This window comes from Crinia signifera, chromosome 6 (genome assembly GCF_055691185.1).
Source record: "Crinia signifera chromosome 6, ASM5569118v1, whole genome shotgun sequence".
Taxonomy (NCBI): Eukaryota; Metazoa; Chordata; class Amphibia; order Anura; family Myobatrachidae; genus Crinia; species Crinia signifera.
Window position 1 is genome coordinate 251701126 of NC_139222.1, and position 23839 is coordinate 251724964.

Genomic DNA, 23839 nt, shown 5'->3' on the forward strand with positions numbered 1-23839 from the left:
TGATATAAGGTGTATACTGTATTTCTGTACAATTCACCTTTAATGATTCGTCCTCCCCTACACACTTCCAGAAACACTTAGACTTTGCAGAAGTCCAGAGTGGAAAGGCAATATGCACCTTTATGTGAGATGGTCAGGCCATTATAGCCCTCTTCTGCAAAACTAAGGGGGAGATGTATCAGCATGGAGAGAGACAGAATGCTGAGATAGTTAAAGTACCAACCAATCAGCTCCTGTCACAAGTTAGATTTGAAAAATGACAGGAGCTGATTGGTTTTACTTTTGGGGTGATTCAGACCCGCTTAGAGCAGACAGAATTCGGTCCCCAGATGGTGGGGGTCTGCGCAAAGGCGAATATGCGCATGTACAAATCAACCTATGCAAAGGCCTTCTGCAAATATCACACTTGCCGAGGCATTCGTTCTGTGAGAAGAGGGGAGGGGACGGGCAGGGGGCGGGAGCAGGGGAAATGGGCATTCCTCTGTGAACACAGGTGTGTCGGTGCCTGCTCGGGGTGAGCAGCTGTCGTCACATGACTCAGCGCCCGCCCCCAATTCGGCCATCTACGGCCAAGATAAAAGTTAGCCTAGACTGACTTTCTAATCTGCAAATGGGGGAAACATTTTTTTTTTATGTCAGTAACCATCAAATGATTTTTTGACCGTGAGGGGATGTTTAAGCGAAGTTCGGCCAGGCGGGGTTTACCTGTTTGCTAGGCTGGGAACATACGGTGCCTCGCGAGCCAAACCTGAATCAGGCCCTTTATTTCTCTACCACTTATCTATCTGCAAGCTTTGACAAATCTCCCTCTAAGTTGTTTTGCGGTTTGCTAAGAAATATTACTTATGCATTTTCACCAGCCTTGTTTAATGTAATGATAAATACACTGTTAAAGCAGTACATTACTATACGTATGTCATTTTACATGCTCTCAGTGAATAAAGTACAGTAATTCCCACTTTCAGAGGCCATCGCTGCAGGTTTTAAAGTCATTTGAAATTTCATTACAGATGTAAGCCGGTAAATACTACCTGTTTATCACTCACAATGGCTTGAATAACTGCCACTAATGCTGAGTACGAATACGTCCATCCGCTGTGATGCGCTATCTCATTTTTAAAACATTAAATTAAACCATAACAGAACATTAATACAGAAAAACCTGTACTACTGAACCATATAGAACGGCGACATAAATAATGTAATTAAATCTCTTTTTTTTTTTTTTTTCATTTTATCTGTCCAGTTCCGTTACTTAAAGCAGATATTTCAGAAACAAAAGTTGTAACTCTGGGGGTTTATTCTGACCCGATCGCTGTTGTGCGATTTTGTAAGGCGATTGATTATCAAACGACTGGGCATGTGTACGGATTGCAGCACATGTGCGCAAAGCCTAACAGCGACAAAAATCAGCATTTTTTTATCGTGATCCTCTCGCAACTGTGATGTCAGCTCCGGACTTGATCAGTCTGTCTCTGCCGTGGAGTTGTGGAAGGGTCAGGATTATCGCACACGCTGGAAAAAAATCATTCGATGGTGAGTGAGTTGCGTATGGAGTTTTATATGGATTTACAGCTGGCCGAAGATATTTTCCAAAGCCATTCGCGGACTTGCACGTTGTAACTCTAGGTGGCGGCTATCTAATCACAGGGCTATGCAAAATCGCATATCAGTGATCCGGTCTCAATTGGGTCTTCTATACGGTCGGCATGTGATCACTGGGGTGATTCTGGTTCACTGCAGTGTACAAATAAAGCAGCCAGTATTTACCCTGCACAGAAACAAAATTTACACAACTCTCTCTCTGCACATGTTACATCTGCCTCGCCTGCAGTGCATATGGTTTTGTCCACTACCAAATGTACTTTGTGAGTGAACATGAATCACCCCCACTGTGTGATAGGTACAATGATGCCTATGATGTTATTGGGTTACTGTATAATAGTGAACATCCTCAGCTACGTATGCTATACATGGGCTCACATAATATTTAGCTATAGGATACGCTGGATATCTGGGTTCAATCGGCAGATGCAGATTCCCTGGTTCAGTTGACTCGGCCGATGAACAATCTGAGTAAGCATTAGCGCTCAGATCTTTCTGATGCTAATAGTCCCGTTGCACCCCCAACTGAGTAGCAGATTTCCCCCATCCTTAGCCTTTCCTAATGAAGTGTAAAGAATGAGGAGATTATATCAGGGAATTACGGGTCGTGTGGAGGAGGCGGGGCTAAATGATGTAACAGCTAGGCCCGCCTTCCAAAGTGCCCAGGAATGTCTCCTTTCTATTCAACTTCTGCGATATCAGCAGGGCCGGCCCCACTACTAGGCAGCTTTAGGCAATTTATGATTTATAATTGCATGAGGCGCCAGCCGCTGGAGGGCGGCATGAAGTGAGATCATCCTCACACCAGCACCCCTGACTCACCAATGTCGCCGCATTACCCCCATCCCAGTGGAGCTGGTGAAGGTGCAGCAATGCCCGCCCTCGCTGGAGCAGGTGAGCGGCGGGTCAAAGGGAAAGGGGTTTGCAGCAGCATTTGCCAACAAGTGCTATTGCTTACGACTCAGTCAGGCCCTAAGTGCTGTCTGCAAGGAAATCTTTTATTACCATGCTGTGAAAAAAGAAAAAAAAACTGATCTTGGCAAGCTTTCGGTCATCCATAATAAAGCTGTACATTCATTCATTTCCCAGTTTTATAGGATATAGCAGCACAGCTGTTATTCTGCACCATGCATAAAAAGGCCTGTACAGTAAGCGCTGCTATTTCTATTTAAATTCATTCAGAAGTGTCTTTCGCAGCAGAAAGATCCACTTCTACATCAATATCTTTAAAAATCAAGTCCCTTAAAAGTTTATTAGCCAAACATTTTAAAAAATGTATTAACCCCTTTGAGTGCCAACATCTCTGTGAGAGGTGTACAAAACATTGGGTAGAAATGACAGCGTCGCTCACACTTGTTATATAAATTCAAATAAAAAATAGTGTGCAAAAAAATTGAAATTAGACTCATCTGTTTGTAATATTAGATAGATGATATAAAAGACCCAATTCACGGATTGATGCAGTTCGGACAGCAGCTGTGCCTTTGGACACAGTGAGGGCTGTCATCAGCAATTGTGGAGCCCAGGACTGACAAAATAGGCAGCCCCCACACACACACACACATACAACTATTGTTACACAAAATATTTTGTCTGTACCCCTCACAGACGGCGCCATCAATTTGATTTTTAACAAAATAAAACTAAATGACAGCAGGCAGTAGCGCACGCAGGGGGGTTTCCGAGTACCCAGAAACCCCCCCCCAGGAGTCTAAGGGACATTGTCTGAAAGCTGAGGGTCCTCTCTTTCCAAGAGTACAAGAATTTTTAAAATCAGACCTTGGGAACCGGAGATATCTGATTTCAAAGCAGTGGTCCCCATCCAAGCCTGTTAATTGCTGTTCCCAGTCAGATATTTCAGGTTCTGTCATGACATAGAGTTTTTCTGAGGATATATTCCAAAATCTGTGACTCTCCCCCTTTGAAGGACACTAGAAGCTTGTCTCTACTGTTCCCAGAACCAGAGATGTCAGCCTTCAAGCAGCTGGTTACTGCTCCAGCTCCACACACCTGGTATGTAGTTTTATATTCTCGTTGGCAGATTGCTCTGCCTCCTGAACTCTGATCCCCTCGTCCCCAGTACCATTTGGTAGGTGGGATTCTCTAGTTTTTAAATCCGTTAAAATCTAAGAAATCTATTCCTGGGAACTGGAGATATCTGCAGTCAAGCAAGTTGTCCTCCCACCAAAAAATTATGAATAATAACCCCACTCCACTATACACCCCTCCTCTGCATATTAAACATCCCCTACCACCCTGGAAGTTATGTTTCAGGGCCCCTTCATTCAGCTCAATGCCCCCTTCTCCCACCCCATCTCCCACCATCTGTGCAGTAAAGGGATAATTAGTGGAAATTACTGATCCAGGCCCTACATGCTGAGCGGTTGATATAATACCCCCTACCACCCGCGGGACATCAAAACATATACTGGGTCACCTAAGTGTCCATCTCCGTACTTTGCTCCGCCCCTCTGGAAACCCCCTTCTGAAAATCCTGCGTTTGCCCCTGGCAGGGGGTGCATGAGCTGTTACCCTGTGGGCGGAGCTTGCCCTCATTCCTGTAAATGCCATAATTCATGGCTTTTCAGGGAGGGGGTGGTACTAAACTATGTTATTTGCATAATTTTAACCCAGCTCCCTCCCCATAGAGCCATAAATGCTGTTATTTGATCGGCTGAGGGAAGGGGATGCTAGGGATGATGCAAGGTTCTGCTAAATGAGGGAGCCTTGCCCACCCATCCCGGGAGCCAGGAGGGGGACCCAATTTTTGGGACCCTCCTGGCTATTCCAGTAAGGTAGATAAGTATGAATTTAATCAATACAATAAAACTTTTATGCAGCCCTATGGCCCGTGAAACTAATACTGACCTCCTTCTGACAACACTAAATTGTTTTCCCATCAAATTGAATTGTAAAATATTCTGTAGTCACATGACCTGGAAAAATGGGCTACAAAAAAAAGGAAAGAGTATAACCAACCTGTAAGGGTTTAATTGAAGGTACCCCAGTTGTACCCAGCACTGCTTTTCTTTTTGGTTTTCTTTTGTTTGTCTGTTTAACAACTTTGCCCGTGATTCTTCATTCTCTAAGAGGAGGGGCTACACACAGTTCAAAATTCAAATAGGGGATCCACACCAACTGCCGTTCCAAACTGACTCACTGGCAGTAGCTGTGGCTCCCCTATTTGAATTTTGAACTGTACTGCAGTCCCACCCCTGGATCCTCCACTGCTGGTTTCTATCTGTTGCTGGGTTAGAGCAAGACCTTTTTGGCCATGTTGAAGATGAACTTTGACTCTCCGGGTGTCAGTGCCACTTTGCAAGAATAATCAGGATCAATGGCCTGATTCAGAGTTGATTGCTAATGTGTGAATTCGTCATCCTATCGATTATAAAATGACTGCGAATTTCTACGGATTGTATGGTGCATGTGAAAGCCTAAATAGCGGCAAAATTAGAGAAAATACCTTATCCCAGTCCCCATGTCATTTGACAGTCAGGAAGTCGGGTGGACACTTGCTGTTTTATGAGAGTGTCAGGAAAAAGATGGAGGCATGCCCAGGTGTTTTCAGGGGCTGTCTGTGATGTCAAGCGCTGGCCTTGATCAGCCTGTCTGTCGCAGAATTGTGGAAGAGTCTGACTTACTCACATTTGGGTGGAAAAATCACTCGATGATGAATGAATTCACTTGCAGATTTATACAGAGCAGGTTTTCTATCTGACTTGCATCTGACTAGGATGTATTTTTGATTAATGTTTTTACCCACAGGAACCCTTTTACTGTAGTGCGCACCACTTAATCACCGTGCGGCAGGCACCATTGGTGATACTTTGAGATTATCTATCAGCAATTAGTTGGGGGCATGCCTTCTGATACTACTCTCATTCTATGAGCTTGCCGCTAATTTGAGACTGATCTCACAGCATTTAAGGCTATCTCTTATAAGGCATTATCGCTGTACCTAAAACGTATTCATTATTTAGAGAAGGGCACGCTGTAACTTATCTACCATTTACAGCGATTATTGCCCCCACTCCTAATTTTGGTAACAGCGCAGATAACACCTGGGCTACACAGGTGGACAGCTACTAAGCATCCACCACTAGCCTTTGGCAGCGCCCCTTCAATTGTGTAATACTGATTATAAAAACAAACAGTGTTTGAGCACACTGACTCACTGTTATTTCAAGGGCATATTAAAAAACATCACTGACAAATAAGTGACTTTTTAAAACCATTGTATGTCGACACAGACCGGCAATAAATTATCTACGATTATAAATAGCTGCATATACATTTCTCTCCTCTATAGGAGCAATTCCAGCCCAATAAGAGGATTTGGAGAAATTCTGATATATGCTTTAGTCAGTGCTGGCCGACTGTTGTGTTGACCTTTTTGTGTCACAAGAGACTCATGTAGAAACATCTGATGACATATAAGTCCATCTTACTCAGTCTCCAACGAGAAGCTAATAAACGCATGAGAATACCCTTGACACTGACTATTATCTCATGTCAATCAATATAGTCTACCCAGAGCCGGCCCTAGCCTAAATGACGCCCTAGGCAAGATTTTGGCTGGTGCCCCCTAGCACCGCCACTAGTTCCGCCTCTGACCCTGCTCCCCTTTCCCAGTACCATCAACCCTCATCATAGCAGTCATCATTTTGGTGCTCCTACCCGCAATATGTTAAATAGAAACAGTGCATACATTCGATGTGCAGCCCAAACAGGGTGTGTTCTTGCTGGGAAGGGGTATGGCCACCCAATAGTACCCCCAATTCAAATTATGCCACACAGTTGCACAACTTTATTCACATTATATCATGCAATGGTGTCCCTTATTCCCGTTACATCACACAGTAGTACCACTTTACCTTATATACATTACTCCTCACATTATACCCTTAGAAAAAAAATCCTGAGAAAAGACTGTATTTTAAGCACCTCCATGGCCACACTGCAACCCAGCACAAAGCAGTGTGTGCTGGGCAGAGGAGAAGGGCCCACTGGGCCTTTCCATCAGACTTTGGTCTGGATAATTTGTACCCCCTACCCCTTTCTCTCGGCACCCCTGATAATACCACACAGTAATGCCCCTTACACATGACACACATTATTAATGTCCTTATAACCATAATGCCCCTTACACATTATGTCAACTTTTATTAATGCTCTTCATTCACATAATGACACACATAATGCCCCTTACACATATGTTGCACATTATTAATGCCCTTATACACAGGACACACATAATGCCTGTTACACATATGTCGCACATTAATAATGCATTTATACATGAAACACATAATGCCCCTTACACATATGCCAAATACTATTGCACAACCAACCCACCCGCAGACAGCACTCGCACAGCCGCTAACACTGTGACCTCAACCTCTGCTTGGATACAGATGTTTCCTCATACATCTTGACTCAATAGGCCATGCAGCTCCTGGCCAGTTCTGCTAACGATGGGTGCCTTTTTTTGCTGAAAATTCATCTTATTTGCATTGTTATGTGATCAGGACACACAAGGAGCTTCCGATGATTAAAATGATATGTGGCATGAATATATTCTGTGTGCGACTGTGGCTGTACCTGCATACAGAATGCTATGTTACAGTGATCTCCATGAATACACTATTTCATATGCAGATACAGCCTCACTCACACACAGAATATAGGCATGCTGCATATCATTTTAATCAGCAGAAGCTGCTGATGCCCCTAGACATTCCAAATGCCCTAGGCAATTGCCTAGTTTGCCTATGCCTAAGGCCGGCTCTGAGTCTACCTACAAGAGTAGACAGGTATATCTTATTCAATACTGAGGCTACCTCATATCAAGGGCAATTCTAGCCTGCACAATAGAGGTCTGAGCAACTCATGTTGCATTCACAATCGGTCGACACCTGTGCTGGCCGACATCTGTGTTGACTCTTCATCTTCTTTTTGTCATATAAGATTATGTTATATACTTGGCGATACATACAAACCTATTGGACTTAGTATCCAACGAATAATTATATTAACAGAATAACTTTGATATACTTATGTGAACCAACAGAGTCTACCTATTACGGCAGACAGACATATTTTCAACATAGAGGCTCCCTCATAATAAAGGCAATTCTAGCCTATACAATAGAGGTTTGAGTAACTCGATGTTGCATCACAATCGGTCGACACCCATGTTGACACATGGGAAACATCATCAACACTGATTGATACCCAAGCCCTGTGAAATCTATAGAAGTCTCCTCACTATACAGTAGCGGTGTCTCATGTGACACAGTGGTAGTCTATTACAAATAGAGTGATTATTAATATTATCTGTGGTCACCATCCATACTGTGTTCATTTATATTGATCACCGCACTGGTGTTAGTATGTGCGCACCTGCATGAAGGGGCTTTGAGCTATATTGACACTATTACATTGTATTTACATGTTATTAGTAATAAAAGTGTCAGCATATCATACCTGTGGGGATACCAATATCTACCTCTAGTCAAAACGGACGTGGAGTCAGAGAGCCACCGTTTTTTAAACACATCCACATACATGTTGTTTTGTCTGTGTGTTTTTATATTTCGCCTTTAAGAGATACCAATAAAAGCTAAATTTTATTCGTTAAGTTTATTTAGGTGCACCACACCAGGACATACTGTTCTCTCTTGCTATTTGTCCATATTTTTTGTGTCCAGTGGTAGCACACCCCCCGCAATAAACACATTTTTTGTGTACATACGCATACTAGGGGTCCACCCATTTTCCTCAATATTTTTGAGGGTCCTGTGCAAATAGCAAACCCACTCTTGTCTTGCCAGGTTTTCTATCTGCCTGTGTGTCGGCTATCTACTCGCAGTCAGGGCTGAATTAACAATGGGCTGGGTGGAGCTGCAGCTCCAGGCCCCTCAGTCAAAATAGGCCCACAGTATCTGCTGCGGCCACCTGAGGACCCTCACCGCACACTGAGCTGGCCAGACAACTGAAGATGAGAATGCACAGAGATGTGCGGTCGAGCAGGGCAGCCAGCTGTCAGAGCTATGGGACGGGGCCTGCAGTGGGCAGAATCCCGGACTTCCCAGTCAGTCAGCAGCCTGAGAGTCGTTGAGCTGACTGATAAGGTGGCAGCAGCTGGTGAATTCAACCCTGGCTTACAGGCAAAGCCAGGGCAGCAGAACTTGAGTAACCTGCACTCTCAGGGGCGGGAGGTAGGCTGTACCACTGACAGAGGGGTGCACTGACTGGTGACTGTGGCTGCAGCATCCTCCTCAGGCTCACAGATGGATGTCTGCCTGTGACAGTGTGAGCTGAGGCAGCCAGGGGCTAGGGCATCTGCACCAGGGGGAACCTCTGCCAGCACGGATAATTACATGCAGATAGGCGATGTGTGCTCCCCTCACATCAAAGGCTTCAGTCCAGAGAGATGGACTAGTCCAGCTACTTCCTTGTTTAGCCACGCCACATATCTGACAGCTTCTCCTCCTGCTTGCCATCTGACTAGAGATGGGCAAAGTGACTCACTAATGAGAGCGGTGATCAATTAAAAAAAAGATCCAGTTATTTTGTGCGCCTCACTTTTTTTGCGGTTTGAGTGTACTAAGGCCTTTATTCAGATCTGATCGCAGTACAAATTTGTTTGGAAAATGGGCAAAACCATGTGCACTGCAGGTGGGGCAGATGTAACATGTGCAGAGAGAGTAAGATTTGTGTGAGTTATTTTGTTTCTGTGCAGGGTAAATACTGGCTGCATTATTTTTACACTGCAATTTAGATTTCAGTTTCAACACACCCCACCCAAATTTAACTCTCTCTGCACATGTTACATCTGCCCCACCTGCAGTGCACATGGTTTTGCCCATTTTCCAAACAAATTTGTACTGCGCTCAGATCTGAATAAGGGCCTAAGTGTAGTATCTGTTCGTTTTATTTACATGTCAAATGATTCTAGTAATGTATTATGAATTTCATACATTAATCTCACAGGTGCTTATTTTCACTTATTTTTCTATTTATCTTGCTGAACACCGATAAGATTACATATGCCTCCGGACCCACTAGTCCGATAAAGCCGCTAAAATGATTATCTCCACAGCGTCAAGTCTCAATGTATTCAACACCACACACACAAGTTTGTACATTAAACCAGACAGGGGGGACCGTTTGATACCAGACAGTGATGTAATAAATGGCTGTTAGTGGTCACTGGTGTAATAGAGGTGTGATACACCAGGAAGTAAAGCAAGTGGGAGATAGAGCCAGATGGAGCCCAGCTCACTGGATATTTACGGTGTAATGGTTAGCATTGCTGCCTCACAGTGCTGAGGTCATGGGTTTGATTCCCACCATGGCTCTAATTGTGCGGAGTTTGTATATTCTCCCCGTACTTGCGTGGGTTTCCTCCGGGTACTCCGGTTTCCTCCCACAATCCAAAAATATACTGGTAGGCCAATTGGCACCCAACAAAATTAACCCTAGAATGTCTGTGTGCGTGTACATGTGGTAGGGAATATAGATTGTAAACTCCACTGGGGCAGGGACTGATGTGAATGTTCAACAATACTCTGTAAAGCGCTGCGGAATATGTCTGCGCTATATAAGAAACTGTTAATAAATAATAAATAAATATTTACTTAATGAATCTGGTGCTGTAAAATGAAAGTTAAAAGTACTACACAGTACAGCAAATACAGATCTAATAAATAAATTAAAATGTGCACTTCCTAGCCAAAGTCTGTGTGTCTGTGAGTGAGAATGTGTGGCAAGCTGTGTCTCACCTCCATTCAGAGAGGACTACTGTAAGTAGAATCTGACTTGCCAAGATCTGCACACTTCGTACGCAGCACTGGATGACTTACACCAGACACCTCCTGCTGCATTAGCATTCAGTATCTGAGCATTGCTGCTGCTTCCATGTAAGTAGCAGTCAGTGGCGTAACTACATTTTGGGCGCCCCCCCGCCGTTAAAGGGAGGGCGCCCAGCCACTCACCCGCCGCCCGCCGCACCAACCCCCGCAGTCTAGATTCAGATCCGATATATAAGTGGGTACCTGGGGGAGCGGCAGGCGAGGACCGCAGGCGGCGCAGATGGAGACCGGGGGCAGGGCGAGAGAATAGGAAGAAATCCTATTCAAAAGACCGGGCGGCCGCTGATTGGCTGAGCTCTCAGCAAATCAGCGGCCGCCCGGTCTTTTGAATAAGATTTCTTTATATTCTCCCGCCGCGCCCCCGGTCTCCATCTGCGCCGCCTGCCGCTCCCCCAGGTAGCCGTCAATGCAGGTGGGGGGGACGCTGCGAGGTGGCAGGGGGACACAGAGGCGGCAATTACTTACAGCTGAGCCGGGCAGGGGGAGCCGGGAGCTGTCACTGTCAGTACGGAAGGAAAAAAAAAAGCCCATACAATGAATCGGCAGCCTGTGATTGGCTGAGCGCTCTCTCAGCCAGTCAGCAATTGGCTGAGAGAGCGCTCAGCAGCCAATCACAGGCTGCCCATTCATTGTATGGGCTTTTTTTTTCTTCTTCAGTACAGACAGCTCCCGGCTCCCCCTGCCCGGCTCAGCTGTAAGTAATTGCCGCAGCTGTGTCTCCCGCAGCGTCCGTCCCCCCTGCCGCCTCGCAGCGTCCCCCCCACCTGCACAGGTAAAGACTGGGGATGGTGCGGCGGGCGGCGGGGTGTAACGTAACTATAGCACTGCAGCCCCCGGCGCCCGCACATGCATAGCGCCCCCCCGCGGTCATGGGGGCTGCGGTGCTATAGTTACGCCCCTGGTAGCAGTGATGCTCCCTCCAACCATCTCTGAATCATTTCCTTTATTCAGATAGACCCCAGTACACATACCCTCCTGCAAGTGCCGATGGAATTTTTCAGGCACTCCTTCACACCAACAGAATAGTCACAACAGTGGGCAGATCTCCAGCATCCGGTCTGCTGAAAGGGCGAGATGAGGAGATTTAAAAGGGAATTTTTAATCCGCAAGGAGAAGGTGGGGCTTAATGACACATCATTTAGCCTCTCCCCCTTCTAGTAGTCCTCCTTCTAGCAGTCCCTCAGGGACCAGATCCGGACCCCTGAGGGATCCACAAGGGAAAGATATCTTGCACCTGGTAAGGGGCAGCTACAAATGGACTGTGATTATAATGACAGCTGCTTTCACAGCATAGATGCAACCACCTCAGGACACAGGCAGAGATTCACATTTACCTTCAAGCATGCAGACGCTTTCAGATGCCAGTAAGTCATTTGAAAAGTGCTTCAAGAGATTTAGGAACTTTTTTTTTTTTATTATTATTAGTAACACTCAATATTCGTAGTAAAGAATACAGATGGGAAAAAAACAACACTTTTTTTGTGGACGGGGACAACAATCACAATGTCGGCATTCCTAATCACATTTGTGAATCAGGCCCCATGTCGTCCACGGGTGATAAATATAAACCAATTGCATCGAATGTCTGCTAACACATCTCCTTAACAAGAGAACAGGGATGATAAGCTGCTGAATTATGTACACACATCTGTTGGAAAGCAAAACAAAGTCTCTTTACTAATAAATAAATTAGTGTTATTGCTATTGAGGAATAGTAATCACATATCATTATTTTTACATGTTTTATAAATATTTACCACACTACCACCATGTATTGTTCTAAAAAGCACCAGAAAGTTTAGTTCACTGTATTAACCCATGCATGTCCATTCAGCATCCATATAAACTTCCACTTCGATCATTATATGTGTGTGTGAGTGTGCGCGTGCATGTGCGTGTCACACAATACTTGCCCGCTCCCCTGGCACAGCATGGAAGGCTCCCAAAAACCAGGAGACTCCTGGGGTCGCACACACCCATAGTTACTGATTTGCCCCATTGTAGCCATGCCCCCTTCCATACAATGGGGCATATGTATTAAGCCTGGAGAAGAGATAAAGCGGAGTCAAAGTGAAAGGAGATAAAGCACCAGCCAATCAGCTGTGTTTGAAAATGACAGTTGAGAATTGATTGGCTGGTGTTTTGTCACCTTTTACTTTATCTCTTCTCCAGGCTTAATACATCTGCCCCAATGCCGGTAATCTTGGCATTGCACAGTGGTGGTTTTGGCTATGACATTAACACACAGCCACACCCAGATCCTTTTTTAAATATGGCACGCCCCCACCTCATGTGGAAAGCCACGCCCATCCACATTACCCACCACTGTGCTTACTTGGCTGCCCCTTAGATAAGGTATGTTTCGGGGGGCAACGCATGGGCACGTTGCCCAACTATGTAATGGACTTTACAAATGTTGAGATACTTTTGGAATCAGATCTTTTTGTTTATCTATGAGGCACCTTAGGGAAAATTGACTTTTACGGCTAATGATCTTTCAGATGGAACAAGCAAACACTGTATTCAGGGCTTGTAAACAGGCAAACATGGCGTTATGTATTGTAGAATGACATTCAACAAATGTTGGATATTGCTATGAAACATCTGCTCATCTGCAGCGCATACAGAAAATGAAAATATTGCTGCCAGTATCGAGAAATATCTGTGTTTGGATTGCAAAGCAAATCTTCTCAGTATATAAAAGTACCTTCTGAAGCCCCCGGTGACGGTCACAACAGCATCTGGTACGAATCCCCAAATAATATTCTTTACAAGGTCCTCAATAGCATCTGCTTCCATCTTTGATACACGGTCAGCTATGTCCTCATAGTACAGTAATCCTGTAAGGCAATAATACACATAGCAGTAAGAGTGTGCAAGGCACAGGTTCAAATCGTCCCAGTGTACAATTATAAACATTCTGGAGCGTAATATAAAATCTGTTTTTAGCAATTTCAACAAATGAAGCAAATGTTTTAAGAAGTTTTCAAAAGTGCCATTATTTCCAATGACCAGACTGTAATGGGTGAGGAAGGCATTACTAGAGGTGTACTAACTATCCCAGCGATATTGGGTTGGATTAACAAATTGTGACAAACGTCAAATTAATTATGTCTAAACTGGTTTTTAGTTCAGCCATCAGAGTAGGTGATTTATTAACTGATAAGTTGTAAACTTAAATTCATTAGAACTATTACGTAAAGCACACCATGTAAATTTCAAGTAATGATAAGGGTAATGTAGTATGGGGGGTCAATAGGAACCCCATCCATTGTGCATCATAGCAATATGGGGGCACATGTATTAAGCCTGGGGAAGAGATAACTGGAGATAAAGTGGAGATAAGGTAAAAGGAGATAACGCACCAGCCAATCAGCTCCCAACTGTCAATTTCAAACACAACAGCTCAGTGGCTAGTGCTTTATCTCCTTTCACTTTATCTCCACTTTATCTCTTCTCCAGGCTTACTACATCTGCCCCATTGTCCATCAAATGCTAGTATTAAGGCAGCAGGTAGCAGAATATCCGGGCTCTACACCTCTCCGGGCCTTATTTTGGTTCACTCTTTCTGACAAAATCCTTCTTAGATGGACAAAACCATGTGCACTGTAGGGGGGTCAGATGTAAAATGTGCAGAGAGAATTAGATTTGGGTGAGTTATTTTGTTTCTGTGAAGGGAAAATACTGGCTGCTTTATTTTTACACTGCAATATAGATCTCACTTTGAAGTAAAACCCCACTCAAATCTAATTATATCTGCACAAGTTACATCTGCCCCACCTGCAGTGCACATGGTTTTGCCCATCTAAGAAGAATTTTGTCAGAAAGAGTGAACTAAAATAAGGCCCCTGGTGAGGCCATTGGATTAACGAGAGATGTTGGCAGAGAATCATGTTTTAGTTTTGGTTCTAATTTTATCATTGCTTTTCCAATCAAAACCTGAAGTCTTCAGTATTAAAATCCAAATTCAGAACCCATCCCCTCACATGGTTCCAAGGAGAAACGGCAGTGGGGTGGGCAGGCATTCGGCTGGGCAGCCTCTCTGGCCAACCAGAATCAAGCCATTTGTTCAGATTGTATCTCCTTGGTAGATCCTGAACTGGTTTTGGTTTGGATTTCCCGTGAACCGAACGCCTGCTGCTCGAATTGGGCCTAACTCTGTGACGCACACCGAAGCATTGTACCTGCCTATCACCCTGCCTCACCACCGCACAGTTCCTGGAGCAAAACCCAGCGATTACCCTGGTTCATTGCATCGTGCCTAGCCGCAGAAGTCAATCCGACCACCGCTGAGTGGAAACAAGAAACACACTGAAATTACCCTTGTCTGATATGTAATTTATGGATGAATCAGAACAATATATTGGCCGTATCATTCAGTTTGTACCCATGGTTACACTGCTGCAATGTTCATTATCAGGCACCATTAGTGATGCCATGCTGCTGAATGCATCAGCAAATGTGTATGCGCTGTATACTCATCAGTCTGGTGTATACCTAGCATTAAAATTCTAAGCCAACCATGACCAGTGTCTCATTTTCTTCTATTAAAGTCACGTTGCCCCCATGGACTTGTTAATGCATACCTCCCAACTTTATGAAGATGGGTAGTAGGCCCCCCACGCATGCCAGAGGCACACGCCTGAAATGTGGGGGCATGGCCTAGTGGCCAGGGTGCGTGGCCTGCAAGCTGTGTAACTCCCGCGAGGCCACGCCCTGTGTGAGGTGCTGGTCATGCCCCAAGCTCCTCTGTCTGCGGGAATGGATGCTGGGCAGGGCAGCAGTAGGTGAGGGCTTCCAGCTGCCCCCTCCACCGTGGGACACTGTCGGCTCTGGGCAGGACACAGGACGCTTTTTGTTTTTAAGTCCCCCTGTTATTTGCTGCTCAATTCGCACACTGTCTATTCAGTGAAACAGGGGAGCCCACATAGTGCTGGCCATGCACCCACAGTGGTGAAACAGAGGAGTGGCCTTGTGACTGCGGTCATTCATGTAAAGCCACATCCCCTTGTCCACATGGTTACACCTCCTTTACGGGAATGCGTGCGGCGGTGCCGTGCTGGATTCCTTTTGGGAAAGGCGACTATTCTTGGTGTAGCCAAAAGTTCTTACTCTTTTTGGTAAATTTACTAAAGCTTCTAAAAATGAATAGAGGTGATGTTGCCCATAGCAACCAATTAGAATCTGTCTATCATTTTCTAGGATGCAATAGAGGAGAGATATCTGATTGAATCTCAGTGGTTCTTAGATTTTGCGACGCTGGTATTTTTAACTGATATTTTGAGGATCGCTCACAGCATCGTTGGCACTCAAAGGGTTAAGAGTCGGTTAATGCTGTGCAATTCACGCATACTGGTCCAGTGGCGTAAGTTCATTCCAGGTGCCCGGAGGCAACATAGGTGGTAGTGCCCCCCCCCCCCCCCCCCCCCACACACACACACACACACTGAGCATTGGTGACCCCCAGATAATGCAGACAGCCCTGGTGGCTCCCAGATACTACATATAGCATGTGTGTGTGTAATACTGACTGAGGGACAGGAAGAGGGACAGGGAAATTGAAAGGAGGGACATGTACAGAAAGAGTGACAGCAGGGATGTAAGCCTGGAGAGTGACAACTGGGACATGGATGGGGAGAGTGACAGCAGGGGTGCGGGCGGGGGAGAGAGACAGCATGGACATGGACGGTGACAATGACAGCACGTAATTGATAGGCTACAGTACTTACTTTAATGGGCGCAGGGTTCAAGTGGTGGTGTGTGTGGTGTGTGGCGGGGATCCAGCCTTGGCAGGGAGAAATGCCAAGACACCCCATGTGGTTGCCCAGCTGAGATCCCACAGCGGCAGAAGAAGAAGAGCTAGGCATAATGTATACCACACATAGATGCCTGGCGGGGATCCAGCATTGGCACTGAGAGCCGGGCCCAGCACAAGTGGATACCCGGCAGAGACAGGACAAGCGAAGCTGCAGTTATTAGTAGACTCACAAGTGACTGGCTTCTGGAACTCTTCCGGGACAACTGCAGCAGCAGCAGGTGCACTACCGCTCACTACAGAAGTTAAATAGCGCTTATAGATGGATTGTGTAACTTCTGCCGCTGCTGCAGTGGTTACAGAAGTGTCCCAGGAGCCGGTCACTAATGTGTCTCCTAATTCAGCAATGCATCTTCTGTGGCCAAGTGTCCACTCCTCTATTATGCCCCTAAGGGCTAACACCTGGTGGCCAATGCTTCCGTTGGCTCCAGTAGTTACGCCACTATGTACTGCGTGTGTATATATATATATATATATATATATACACACACACACACACACACACACATACACACCCACATATATATACATACACACCCACATTTTATATATATACTAGTGCGGTAAAGGGATCTTTTTAGATTCCTTTTCACTGCTCTTCACTGCCTCCAGCTCAGTGGCCAAAGTCTGCAGCACGTTGAGCCCTGCTCCTGCCCATTACCCACACCTTCTATCCCCCTGGAGCATAGGTTTTGTCTGCTGAACAGATACCGTATTGGAAATATAACTCACTAAGTACTGAGACACAGTCAGTGCAGACACATAGGGCCCATTCGACCAGGTCCGAATTCACATGCGCACTGGCCCGGCTGTGAATATCATAGGCAAATATTTCTATTTGCAAGCTGCTCGCAGCGTGATAGGGATTGGGTGTTTGAGGGTGGATCCCAGACATTTCATTGATGTACCCACAAAAATGAAGGGAGTGCCCAACAAAATGCTGGGAGTGTCCAGGAAAATTCAGGAGAGTTTCTTTCTGAATGCTAGCGGTGGGCGAATGGCGTTGGTGCCCGACCAGAAGCGGCTATTTTGCTCGCAGCCGCTGAGTAAGTCCTGGGCTACATGGCGGCTGCGATGACCAGGGACCAGAGGAAAAAAATCATCCGAAGGAGAGTGAAAAATCAAATGATTTTTCCTCTAGATGGCCAAATGCGAATGGATGTGTAGCTGTACACATTCATTCACAGCCCCTGCAAACAGATTCGTAAGGTGGGCTTTCATGGGGCAGGGGGCAGCAGTTACCTGCTTGCTTGGCGCCAAATACTCGAAGTCCAGTCCCATAATCTCTCCACTGGCCACGCTCAAAGCACCATTCTGCCTGGTGGGGGTAGGCCCCACAAACTTTACACTGTGTACCTATTTCATTCTACTCACCTCTCCCTCGGTGCAGCATCACAGCGGTCAAGATCACCGGGAAAATGTCCGCTGTGGCAACTTTCTGGTGATTCATGCATGCGCAATAGAGTTGTCCTCAAACAGTGTGGGCACCATTATCCTGGAGACAGGAATTCCAGGAGCATGAAATATGAATATGGGTAATATGAATATGGGTCCCTATGTGCTGTTTAATGTAAATAAAGGCCACTACATGCTGTGTAATATAATTATGGGTTACTACACGCTGTGACCCATATTTAATTGATTATTAATTAGCGCACACATATTCCGCAGCACTTTACAGAGAATATTTGAACAGTCACATCAGTTCCTGCCCCAGCGGATCTTACAATCTATATTCCCTACCACATGTACACGCACACACAGACATTCTAGGGTTCATTTTGTTGGGAGCCAATTAACCTACCAGTATATTTTTGGACTTTGGGAGAAAACCGGAGTACCCGGTGGAAACCCACGCAAGTACTGGGAGAATATACAAACTCCACGCAGTTAGGGCCATGGTGGGAAATTAACCCATGACCTCAGCGCTGTGCGGCAGTAATGCTAACCATTACACCATCCGTACTGCCCAATATTCACATTACATAGCACGTAGTGGCCCAGTCATATCACAAAGCGTGTATTGACCTATATTCACATTACGCAGTGCATAGTTACCCATACTCGCATTACACAGCGCAGTGTCCCAGTCACATGATACAGCACATAGTGTCCCAATCACATGACATAGCCCATAGTGACCCAAAGTCACATTACACAGCGCGTAGTTACCCATACTCGCATTATGCAGAGCATAGTGACCCATAGTCACATTATACAGCACATAGTGACCCATATTAATATTACACAGCATGTAGTGTCCCATGTTTACATTACACAACGCTTAGTGACCCATATTTAAACACACACACAGCAAAACACAGACAACCAGTAAACATTACTGACACCCCCCCTCCCAGCAAAAATTACTGACACCCCTAGCAAAACATTAATGACAACCCCCTCTCAGCAAACATCTACTGACACCCCTAGCAAAACATTAGTGACAACCCCCCACCAAACATCATTTACTAAAACTCCCCCTCCCATTAAACATTACTGACACCCCCCCCCCCCCCCCTGCTGCCACCTCCAGCAAAACATTAATGACACACACACACACCCCGCCCAGCAAACATTACTGCCCCCCTCTCCATCTTCAGCACGACTTGCCTGAGCCCCTGTTGATCGAGTCTGTGGTGTGCTCCTGTGCTGTGGCTGTTGCTCTGAGTGAGTCTGCTGGGCTCCTCCATTGCACACCTGACCATGTGACTTCCTGTTCAGGAGCCGGAGAGGTCAGGTGGCATTCTGTTTACACTGATGGGAGGGAGGAGGAGGGACCACGGAACGGAGACGCTGCCTAGTGCCTGTCTGTAATATCTGCCTGTCTGTAATATGCTAGGCAGCGCGGAGGAGAGGGAACTAAATGGGGAGCCTCCTTACACACTCACAGGAGATAGTGCTGCCAGCGCTGCTGCTGCCTGCAGTGTCATACAGTATGACAGGCTGCAGCAGTTACAACACCCATTCCGACACCCCTGTCCGCAGCCACACTTCCTCCACAGCCCCTCTTCCTCCTTCTGACATGTCCTGATTCCTCCTGGCGCAGAGTGCTGCTGCTGGCGCCCATCGCAGCCCCACTTCCTCCTTCTGACCTCCGCAGCGCACCGCATATAAGAAAGTGCTTGTGCTTCTGCTGCTGGACAGTACTACCGGAGGAGAGGCAGGGGGGAGGGGGTCTCGGACGGCCACTGCCGTCTGCTGCCCAGTACTATGGCCGGGCCAACCACTTCACAGGCCTAATGAGCGGAACATCGGAAGGCAATGGAGCCAGTGCCCCCTTTAAGGCTGGCGCCCGGCGGCAGATGACTCCATTGCCTCCGGGAGTTCCGCCACTGTACTGGTCAGTGTGTATGTCTTGCCAACTGAACTCATACAGTTCTCAAGCCTATACTAAGCACTTGTTACAGCCCACTGTAGAAATGTTCCCTTAACAACAGTTAATCGATGGAGTGATGTTGCCTGTAATGTTCAACCCCGAGGTCCCAAATGTTATGTTAGTAATCCAGTAATGGCTTCTAATCCAATAATTGCTTCTTAAAGTTGCCGTTTACCTGCAAATTTTCTGTTGACTGCAGCCCTGGCATTCAGTTCAGCTATTAGGGAGCGCACAAGAGGTCTCCCTGCCCTGAAATGTCTAGACATCTACTGTGAGGCTTCTGAGCTTCAGACGCAGGAGGACTACTCAGAACTGCACTTTGACTCTACTGAAAGATGTTCACAGTTCCCATTATGTGTTAATAAAGCACATACGAGTTGCTCTTCTCAGACAATACAAAGCATTGTCTGCCTCTTAGGTGGCAATTCAATGGGCGCCATTGTTCGGTTGCAATATGCAGGAGAACACCTCACCTCTTATTATGGCAGCCCAACATCTATAGGGCGCAGTGAACAATCTGGAATGCTGGTGGTCGCGTGGTGCTGGGGAAATATTGCAGATGGAAGCCGGCGCCTTGCAGTCCTCAATGCTAATTCCCCTTAATATTAAGCTCTCCTCGCTCCTCTTCCACGAATGGTGTTTACCATTAATAGAGTCAGATAATATTATTACTTTGGGCCAATTCAGGTCCGTTAACAAAAGCAAAATCTCGTTCTAATGGGCAAAACTATGCTGCGCTGCATGTGGGACAGATGTAACATGTGCAGAGAGAGTTACATTTTGGGTGGGTTGTGTTCAAACTAAAATCTAAATTGCAGTGTAAATATAAAGCAGTCAGTATTTACCCTGCACAGAAACAAAATCACCCAAATCTAACTCTCTCTGCACGTGTTACATCCGACCCACCTGCAGTGCAGCATGGTTGTGTACATTACAGAAGGAGTTTGCTTTTGCAACACAACCTTGTTATTGCAGTAGCGTGAGCACAACACATGACAGCTAAGGATTAGAAGGCCTGAATCTGATTGGTAGGCAATGCTGTTGCTCACGCAGCTGAGCGATTGTCAGCAGAATGCATGCGCTGCAATTGCACTGCACGTTCGCTAATTGACCTTTGTGATGCCGTTTGCAAATGAAGCTTAACTTTTAATACGATTTATTCAAACTCCCATACTAGAAGGGAATTTGAATAAATCGTATTAAAAGTTAAGTTTTATTTTGCTAAGTGTGCGGCCTAAATAACAGTCCCCTTTTTCTCTTCTTTACATAATATGTTCAACTCATGACTGTTGGGAACAGCACCCCCCCATCAATAGTGTTAATATCTGGGGCCTTCCATGTAATCTTTTGAAGATTACAACATCAAATATCATATATTTAGTGTGCAGGTGTTCTCTTGGCCCCTTAAGTGGGGCAACCAAGCATTGATGCCGTTTGCAGCAAGGATTTAATTGCAAAGTGATTGACAGGAAGGGATCGTTTGGGGGAGGTAACAGGAAGTGGCGGCAAAAATGCAGGTGCATCACGCCCAAATTCGGGACATGTTTCTACCTTTGTGTGTGATTGCGCATTCAGAGAACACGGCACCAGCACCGCTGCTCCTGTGACCAGACTGCATGATCATAGACTCAGGGAGTAGATGGTCCTCATTTCTGTGTCGATGCTGCATATGTGTACGCAATTGCTGAGGACCTTGCGATTGCTCCAGTGGGCGCCTCTCTTTATTCCTAGGCGGCTGCATCCCCTGTGATGCTTAGCAGTTCCATTAACTATAAAAATCGCTACTACATTGCATGGGCTATTGCATACAAACCAAAATCAGGCCTACACCACGGAAGCAGCTGGGAGGCTCCACAAAAATGTGTGGCTCTCCCGGTACCCCTGGGAGGCGGTCAAATTACCCATATCCAGTATCTATATGACCCAGCTACCAGACTTCCTCCTTAAGACAGCAGATGGTGCACTGGAGGCATGGCTGTGTCTGGTAAAGGGGTGGGCCCTTGGGTGGGTGGCAAGGCAATGGCCTTGGATGAAGAGTGTGGAGCCTCGTCTTTTGGGGGCTTGCTTAGCCTTCCCCGAGCAGCTTAGGGGCTGCCCAGCTGTTATTCAGTGATCACCGGCTGCTTTGCGGAGCAGAACAGTAGTGAACATAGACTTTCTTAACTGTCTGCCACTCCTCCTATATCAACATTATGGGGTTTTACAGGAGTGTTGTATCAGGTTTTAGAGAATTTTAGGGGGGGGTATACAATCTCCTGCCGCTATTTCCAATGGGGGAAATAGCAGCGGGGCACTATTCAATGCTGTCTTTCCCGACAGCATTGGGCAGGGATCTCAGCAGAATGTGCCAGACTTTAGAAGCAGTCGGGCCCATTCTGCTGAGAACGACCGTGGATTGTTGAGCTCACGGCTGCAGCTCGACGATCCACGGCCGCATCGCACGGCCACGCCCCCCCTTTTCGGCATTCGGCGGGCTGGACATTGAATCCCGCCTGCCGATTTCAAGTCGAGACGGCCGAGAACGGGACAGGATCATGGCTGTTGGGCCAGTACGACAGTTGTGACCCTGGATTGAATATTCCCCCTTAAAGTAGAAATGTTGTCAAAAGCAACGGATCAGCTTCTGTCACTTTATCTACCCTATTGTTTTAAATGTTTCGTGCAATTTCTCCACTTTTACTATTTCCCTCTATACAGTATATGAAAGACACTCATTGTGGTCAATCCTCCAAAAACAGCTTTTGTCGGAAGACTGTAGAACATTAGAGTACGGGAGCTTTATAAAAAGTGGATAGCGCAGCAGATTTTCGATGACAGCTTTCCATGATGGCTGAGATAATGCACCAGTTACCGGTCTCGGGAAATCTGTACGCAGCACGCCCCAGCCTGCTCTGTGCCCCACAGTGTTAATAATAACGGCTTCTGATTTTACTGAAAACCCCCTGGTACAGCTGTATTCTGCCTAACTAGCAGATGCTCTGCAGAGGGAAGTGAGGTCAGTCCAGGCAGCACAGCCAACGAGTATCCGACTTTCATGTTCCCTCCCGAGGCAGAGGAAACGGAAGCCTTACATGGGATTACATATGGAGCAACCAGTGTAAATTGAATATGGACTTTATTTAGCAGGACATAGTGACGGATGTGGGAATTTTTTGCCCTGCGTGACAGGTACATTTGGAGGTTTTTCAAATTACACAGGAACTTATATATAGTCAGAGTGGCTCTATGTTGTATCTTTCAAGTAGAGGTTATTGAAAGGCACAGCATGGTGCTGTCTTCAGGAATGAAAGTGTGTTTCTAATGTTCTGCCAAGGCATCAGAAATTTCATGCCCATAATTCTACACCAAGCCCTGCAAAGTTTGTGTTTAATGCTGTACTAACATTATAGGGAATATACAGCTGTATGAGATACATTTCTCTTATTAGGACCATATGACTAAACATCATGTGTCTGATTCTGACTTGCTATTTGGTATGTCCAGACCATCCTATTTATTTCACAATGCTGATTTGAGAATCCGCACGAGTACACTGAAATTCCATGGTACTTCCTGTCCAGCCCAATGCAGCCACAGTCGTCATTATCAAATATATGGACAGTGGCGTAACTATGGAGGGTGTAGGGGGTGCAACTGCTTGGGAGGCCCAAGGGCTAAGCAGGCATCCCCTGCACCAATTAGACATTTCTTATTAGGTAGCCGCAGTGCCGCCGTCTTGACTCCCATCCCTCCTTTCTTCCCCTGCTGTCACCGCGCACCGTGCCTCCTCTTCCCCGATCCGCCTAGAGCACATTTGGTTTGGTCAATGAAGAGGAGGAGCTGGTCTGGCTAATCCAGCCTCTGCTCTCCCCCCTGTCTCTCTGACGCTGCCGGGGCTCAATGTCACTACCTGGTGACCACGCCCGGCGCGAAATAGGAATGCTGCTGAAGAGACCCGGTGCTTGCAGCCAGATATGAGGGGACACCACTGAGGAGATATGCTGCCGCTGAGGTCCTGGCACCGATGTGGAGGTAACAATCTCTCTCTCTCTCTTTCTCTTTTTCTCTTTCTCTCTCTCTTTCCATCTCTTTCCCTGATGACCCCTCTCTCACCAGCATCATTTTTGTCTCTCAGTGGCAGGAGGGGAGAGTGGGGGTGGGGGGGGGCATGGACATGCACCA

The 23839-nt window shown here is 46.2% G+C and overlaps 1 protein-coding gene across 1 annotated transcript in view; it reads right to left on the reverse strand.

The window, feature by feature from the left end:
• The window catches only part of DNTT (DNA nucleotidylexotransferase), a 293652-nt gene that overhangs the window by 169440 nt on the left and 100373 nt on the right, over window positions 1-23839 (reverse strand). The window contains exon 7 of the mRNA XM_083149314.1: window positions 13192-13324. Within this exon, the coding sequence (XP_083005440.1) occupies window positions 13192-13324 (133 nt within the window). The remainder of the gene's footprint in view (window positions 1-13191; window positions 13325-23839) is intronic.